The 7,543-nt window shown below is 34.1% G+C and overlaps 1 protein-coding gene across 1 annotated transcript; it reads left to right on the top strand.

Moving 5' to 3' along the window:
* Positions 1-478: 478 nt before the first annotated feature.
* LOC126717082 (alpha-crystallin domain-containing protein 22.3) lies at positions 479-7,183 on the top strand. The gene is made up of 3 exons (XM_050418298.1): positions 479-632; positions 5,874-6,244; positions 6,703-7,183. Exons 1-3 carry the CDS (start codon positions 616-618, stop codon positions 6,936-6,938), a joined length of 624 nt encoding a protein of 207 aa, XP_050274255.1. The 5' UTR covers positions 479-615; the 3' UTR covers positions 6,939-7,183.
* The last annotated feature ends 360 nt before the right edge of the window (positions 7,184-7,543 follow it).

Below are 7,543 nucleotides of genomic sequence, written 5' to 3'. Positions count from 1 at the left end.
TATTTCTTTTTTCTTCTTCCCCACCGCACCCCCCCCCTAAATTCGCCATTTAACATTGTTTGTTGAATTATATAATTCATATAGCTAGCTAAAATTTAAGAAGACAACCTAAAGTACATTATCTAAGTTTTACGTTTTTTACAAATCACATAAGATAATTATTAATTGGTATGATTTTAATAATTAATTAAAAAAAAGATAAGATTACATTCTTTTTTAAACTTTAAAAATTAAATTAACATTACCAATCATTTAAAGAAAAGTTTTTAAATATTTTTAAAAATAATCTTAAATACTAAAATCGAAATTTGTCCTTCGTTTTTTTCCTCCTAATCTAATCTCTCCAACTTTTTCCTCTCTTATTACACACACACACACACACACACACACACCCTTTAAACCCCAGGAGTATACGATACTTCTGAAGCACCCGATAATTTCCTTCCACCCCCAAGGTCTACTCCATCTATATAAGACCTTGATCAAACAGTAAGGAAGAAAAAAAAACAATACCCATTTGATTGTCTCAGTCCAAAATCTTACAGAGCTCCCAAAAAACTCGCCTCGGCAACCACTCCCCACCAAAAAAAAAAAACTCAGTTCTCTGCTACAACTATGGCTTCCTCTATCAGGTAAATTAGTGAATACATTCATAAATATGTAAACATCTTCATCATACATGCATGCATAGATTCATATCTGTATACATATATACAAACTTAGATAAATGCATGTCCTTTTGAATGCCCAACTTTGCTTTGTGTAATTTGGTATTTGGTCTTTTTTGGGTCTTCTTGGTAAATGCCATGCTTTGTGATGTTGATACAGTAATGGGTATTTTTTTTTTTTTTTTTTCCTTTTGGAGTAATGATTGTAAGTGCTTGATGTTAATTTTTTTTGTTTAATTAGACTCCATTTACTGTGTAATGGTTGTGAAGAAAGTTTCTTAATGTTACAAAGATCTCATTTTTATTATTGTTAATTGTTATTAGTGTTGGTCTTGTTGATTACATGGAGCAATTTGCAAGGAAATGAAATGATTAGAAAAGAAAAAAGGAATTAGTTGGTGTTGTTTCTCTAAAGAGTTGTTCAGTTTAATGGTTGATTTTTGAATCTGATTCTTCCATTATAGTACAAGTAGTGGCTGATTTATTTTGGGAGGGTTAGGGCCTGTTTGGTAGTGTGAATGAAAATTAGTTTTATTCAAGAATTGTTTTGTAACAGATGGGAATGAACTTTGTTTTTTTGATTGTTGTTTTTGGGTCTCATGCAGTAGTTAGTAGGGTACAATCCTGCTAAAGAAATGCAATCTTTAAATGTCCTGAAAATTGCCTGTAATGTGGAAATTAGTTTGGAAACAATTTTTGATGGTGTCTTACACTTACTAATTGGGTTTCCCGCGTATTTTTGAAGTCTTCTATTTGGGGAAACATTGAAAATTTTTTATTTTTGACCCGGATGGGCCGATAAAGATATGTTTCCCATCATTGGAAGCCTTAAATGGTTGTACTTTTGTTACCAAATGGACCAATCAATATGTTCTCTTGCATTATCAAGAACGACACGTCATTAAAATTTTCTCCCCCAGTTTTGGAACCTATATTGGTAGTTTTGTGACCAAACAGGCCAATTAGGATCTGCTTTTTATTTTTTTGGAATTATTGAGAACCAATTTACACTTTCATTGTTTGTGTTTTTGGAAACATAAAACGGTTTATCATTTTTGTCAGCAAATGCACCGACAAAGATTTGCTTTTGCTGTTGTAAAATTTTCATCATTTTAGTTTGGAAAATAATAGATTGTACAAAGTTGCTTCAGAAATATGAACCAAATAGGGAAGTCTGATTAAGCTTTTAAAAAAAAAACCTCCACGGGGCAGTCAGCTCTGTTTCATTTAAGCCATGTCAATGACAACAAAACATAAGGCTATACAGTGTGGGATTTCCCTATCACTAAGTGATAAGATGTTGAACAAACTCATAATTATTCTGTAGAAAATTAACTTAAGCATAAGATTGTAGGAACAGGTGTTCTCCATATTTGTATTTCCACAAAAGATTTTTGCAACTAATTAAAAAGTGCCAAACGAGGTCCTGTTTGGAAACGTGAGTCACTTCCATAGCCTCCTAAGTTAAATATGCATTTAAAGGAAATTGCTGCATCATGATCAAAGTGAAACCTTGAAGAAGAAAGCACTAGTTGCTTTTTGGTAGAAGTTGAAAGGCTCCAACTCCATCTTAGGGATTGAAGGAATCATGTCCTTGGAGGTATATTTGCAGCACTATAGTTTTGAAGTCGTACTTCTCCTTATAAAGTTAATAAAAATGGGAATCATCTTATGATTTGACATTTTCCTTTTTTTCCTATAATTTTAGCTGTTTAGGGAGAGTGGAATGTAGGTTCTTTCCTTTGTGAATAGCGCATGTGCTCACAGGCATGCCAATGTGCTCTATCCCAAATGGCACCTCCTCCCTTGTAAGAGCAAATTGGAGGTGGAGGTTGTGGATTCAAGATCCACCTGGAGCATGTGTTCACATGCGGGCAGCAAAGACATGTACAAGAAAGTGGAGGTTCTTGCACCTACCTGGTCATTCATCCGTGCAAGGACACACTCCTCACACACATATCAACAACTTTGACTTCCAGACATGGATCATAGGCAATTACTGTCTATACACTTCTGGCTTCAATATGATTATCTGTCACTAATGTGAACACTCTCCTAAATATTCATTACATAAATTGGCACTTCTGTTTTAGGAAAAAAATTTATCATTTGATCAGAAGGGTGAATTTGTGGAAAACAAATAAATGACGCATGAGTAATTTGGAAAGGAAATAGTAAGTTGAAGTGATCAGAAAATTGCCTCTTGATAACATGAATTGTTTTAAAGTCAAGCTTATAGGTTTTAGCCCTAGAAAACCTCTAGTCGATGTTAAATATACTTGGACATAATTTGCCCAAGGAAAGCATATATCACCTGCAATGGGAAATGTGATTGAATTGGGTTCTCAATATCCAAGAAGAAGATAGAGATGAAGATGAAGACTGCGAATTCATTAGGATAATGTGATTGAATCAGGTCTACAATTTGGCAGAAAAACAGCCTTCCTGATATGACCAGAAGGTGTTTTAGGTTTCGGTGGGAAACCATCCTCTTGAAGTGTTTGTATGATATGTGATATTGTCAAATGATATTTCTTGTTGCGTGGTCTGCATGAGTAGTAAACTGAGTATCTCTGTGTGTGTGAAGGTTGATAAGGAACATCCTTTACAAAATAGATTGATTTTGTAATGCAGTACAACTTCAGTTGGATGATTTATCTTGTCGCAATATCACCTGGGTAGTTTTTTGGTTTATTTGTAGGTCTTTTAGGTTTCTGTCCATAAATAGTTCTCATTTTAAGATTTTCTATTGGTGCATCGTTGAATGAGATAGATTTTGTCGGAGATATTAAAGAATCTCACTGTTTATAAATTAAGTGCATTACTCCAGGCAATTGTTTTTCATTCTTTAGTTTTTGTCCTAGGCACATATATTGTAAGAATTATCTTTAGTTGTGGAAAGTGACTTTAAGAATGTGGGGCAGGGTGAGGCTGTGGCATGAAGACCTACTAGGTATGTGTAACTTATCAAAAGAAAAAAAAAGTGCTTTTTTTTGGGATTCAGAAAAAAATGTGATGTTTCAACAATGTGATTAGTAGAAATCATATATTTGGAAATGGAGGAAATCAGTGTTCTTGATTTGCAGATATGGTATGTGATTTACATTAAAAGGAGAACATTCTGTTCTGTATGGAGAAATGATGACTAAACAGAATTCACCATGTAACCAAAGATTTGGCACAGCACCATTAACTTATGTAGGGGATCTAAGACTATAAAAATAGCAAAGTTGTGGTGCCCATGAGTTATAACTTAAATGGAATCTCCTCGCCATGTAAGAGCAACGTGGAGGGTGAGGTTGTGGGTTTAAAATCCACTGGATGCTGGTGTAATTATCAATTTAAAAAAAAAAAAAAAATCCTAATTAAAATTCCAACTTCATTGAATCAGGACAAGGATCAGTATGAATATATACAATTAGTTAGTCATATTATAGTGGAAACATTTTTAGTAAACTGCCAGCACCAATTGTTCCGTTCCAAAGTTACCTTCCACTGTGAGCTGCTACACTAAACTGTTTAACATTTTTCTATGATTCATATTTTCTTCTGTTTGTCTGAATATGTTACAGCCAATTTCTTGATCTTTTTCCTCCATTATTGTATTATTTATATAAGGGTTTTTTGTTTTTGGCATGGTGAGTTGGTGACAGTAGTGTATGCAGTGGGGGCCATCTTAAGGATGGAACTAAGACCTCTCCCTTTATATGGATAGCCTTGTTCAACTAATATAAGGTGATATCTTCTATTAATCAAGAAAGGAAAACATTATCCATATTACTTGCAGATAGTTAAACTAGGACTTCAGTTAAATAGGCTGGTAGTGATCAACATTATCTGAATTAAGCCTCCACGAGGTGATCTTTGAAGGTGATTCGGAGGTAGTGATCCAAGCTATCAAAGCTGATACAGCAGACCAATCCATGTATGGGCATATTGTTGACGATATTCTTCATCAAACAGCCCAGATGAGGTTCTCTGATTTTTGTCATGTTAAACGTATTTGTAACAAAGTTGCTGATGCTTTGGCAAAAAAAGTCAATGTTGGTTTAGATTTTCAATTGTGGTTAGAAGACATTCTGAGGGACATTATTCGCTTGTCTCTTGCTGATGTTTCTTAAGGTTTTTATTAGTTCAATAAAAGTCCAGGCTGGGTTTCCAGTCTGATTTCTCAAAAAAAAAAAAAAAAAAAAAAAAAAAAAAAAATCTTCTGAGAGTTTTTTTTTTTTTTTTTTTTTAATAATCGAAGGGACATTATTAACCTGCTGACATTGGGATGCAATTTTGTGCAAAATTTATTTGATATCTGTTTTTTGAGAAAAGACTAAGACTTTTATATTTATGTAAACTGTCAATCATATCGCAAACATATCATGGTATGAACTAAATTTTTTGAATTGTTTAATTTCAGTCTTTGGTGTTTATGCCAAGGTTAAATTGGTTGACGTGATATAAGAATTATTTTGTGTGTTGCAAACTAAAGAGTCACAGATGATGCTGGTGGTTAACTTATTGATGCAGGGAACCAAGATTTTATGTTTTAATTTGCAATTAATTTTGTTTTTGAATTTTAATTTGGTTGTTAATGTTGACGGTTTTTAGGGATTTGATTAGATGTTTTCCATATTAGGATAATCCCTAAAAACTATTTAACTGGTACTCATGTAATCGTGAAAGACAATTGAATTTGAATAAGAATTAATTATGATGAGTTGAGAATGTCTTCTCCTTTGTCCCCTTTGTTTGGTGGTGATGCCAAATCCCCTTAGTTGGTGATGCCAAACCCCCTTAGGTGGTGAATGGTGATGCCTAGGGTTTGTTCTATTGCCTTTTTTGTTCCTCTTTTCTCTCTATTTTCCTATTGTGTGATGCATCACTTATTGCACAAGCTTATTTCTTAAAAGATAATGATTCCAACTTGAACAAATCAGGGATTATTATTGACACAATTCAGGTAGGGATAACGAATACTGATAAATATAGTTATTCACTTATTCTAAAATGCAATTCCTACGTTAATTATTTTCAGAACTTAGGTTTATCTAGACAATTCATGTGATGTGAACATCATTGTTTCTGGAACACCAAAATTTTTTTAACACAAAATTTGAAATTATTAATGCATTCTTAAATCATGCTACAATTTTAAAGGGATCATATTACACCATATTTGCAATCCCTGATGGACTTTAGATCTTCTTGCAGGGGTGGGAGATCTAGAAGTGACAATATTGAGCCAGACCCTTTAAATCCTAGGCAAACTGTTCTTCATGTGGCACCTCTCAATAGTGTGCCATACATTGGTCCACCTACACCACACAGCTATACTGCTTCATCACCAGCCAAAAAGAATAGTGAGACTGTGGAAAAAGTTGGGCCAGCTATGATATTTCTCCCTTCTCTTTCAACTCGAGAAGAGTGGAACAATGCTGTAGCTGCCACTAAAGTTGGGGTTGCACTGACTGGGAGTGCAGCTATGGGAAAGATAGGACCAGTTGTAGGACCAATGGACATTGGTGAATCTGATGATTCTTACTTTTTTCGTGTCTCCCTTCCGGGCGTAACAAGGGATGAGAGTAAGTTTCATTCAACCAGTAAACTATGTTCAAGTACTGAATTTTGAAATTCTTGCTAATAAAATGTTGTTAAGGCAATTTTTATTTTTAAATAATGTTGTATGAACTTTAGTTGATTGTTTGGCCTTTTATGCGTTGTTTTATATAGATGAGGAATGCCAGTATTGATTGTGTGATATAGTCATTAGCTTGCTGGCATAACTGCATACCTCTTGACATTGGTTTGGTTTGGACTCGCCACAAATTAGAATTGTTCTTACGTCTGATCTCTGTACATTAATTCATTTCTGTCTATAATCCTTCACTTTAGACTTTCATGAATTATCTAATTTACTTGTTCTGAACATTTGAGTTTCATATGCTTGGAAAATCATGATCGGATTATCTCATTCCCACTGCTAGCTTCTAATATTCATCTTTCTGTGGTTATTGAGTCTGGTCATCATTTCTGACTGCAGAGGATTTCAGTTGTGAGGTTGAACCTGATGGAAAGATAGTTATAAAGGGAGTAACAACAACTGGTGAAAAAATAGTGTGCAAGAACTCCCAAATTTTTCAGATGCAATCACAGAATCTATGCCCACCAGGGCACTTCTCTATCTCATTCCAGCTGCCTGGTCCAGTTGACAACCAACAATTTTCTGGTTCTTTCGGAATTGATGGGATTTTGGAAGGTATTGTGAAGAAAAGGTGACTAAGAAGTCTTCAATTGTTGGTGAACATATATACCTACTGATTTTGAAGACCAATGAATTTATCTGTATGGACTAATCTAGTTTTAGTTGAGGGCTTAACATAGATAAGAGAAGCTCTAGGAAAAATGTGGTTCAGGTTGCTGTTTAGTGACTTTGCAGATAAATGTTTCTAGATATAGCTGAATGGCAAAATATATCTCTGTAGATTGCTCCAAATAAATATATTTTAAGACTGTTGAGTTCAGTCAAGTCTATTCTAATTTTGATAAGTTTAAAACTTGAAATTATTTCTCGTTTGAGGGAATACTCTCTACCTTTTTAGATCCATTTATAAGTAATTTTAGTCTGTTTGTGGAACATGTTCAGTTTTAAAATCAAAGATATGGTGCACATTTAGAAGAATGTTTTTGTTCATGAATTAAGACTGTTGCTCATATCAGCCACATATTAATGGTGGAGCAGCGGCTTAAGGAACATTGAAAATGACTATGTAATTAAGGTTGGTGCTGGTTTTAATTGCTAAGCTATGCACTTTTCTCCAACTAGTTTAGAATTTATGCTACAGAGTTGTGTCTTAGTACAAGGATCGTATTCTCTTCATATG

The sequence above is a fragment of the Quercus robur genome, chromosome 3 (genome assembly GCF_932294415.1).
Source record: "Quercus robur chromosome 3, dhQueRobu3.1, whole genome shotgun sequence".
Lineage (NCBI taxonomy): Eukaryota > Viridiplantae > Streptophyta > Magnoliopsida > Fagales > Fagaceae > Quercus > Quercus robur.
Note: the sequence above shows the minus strand (reverse complement) of the source record. Positions and strands in the feature narration are given on the sequence as shown.

What these genes read in the sequence shown, in the direction of transcription:
- LOC126717082 (XM_050418298.1), top strand. An exon ending in GGGCGTAACAAGGGATGAGA is followed by an intron (nt 6,245 to 6,702) that starts GTAAGTTTCATT and finishes TTCTGACTGCAG; the next exon opens with AGGATTTCAGTTGTGAGGTT.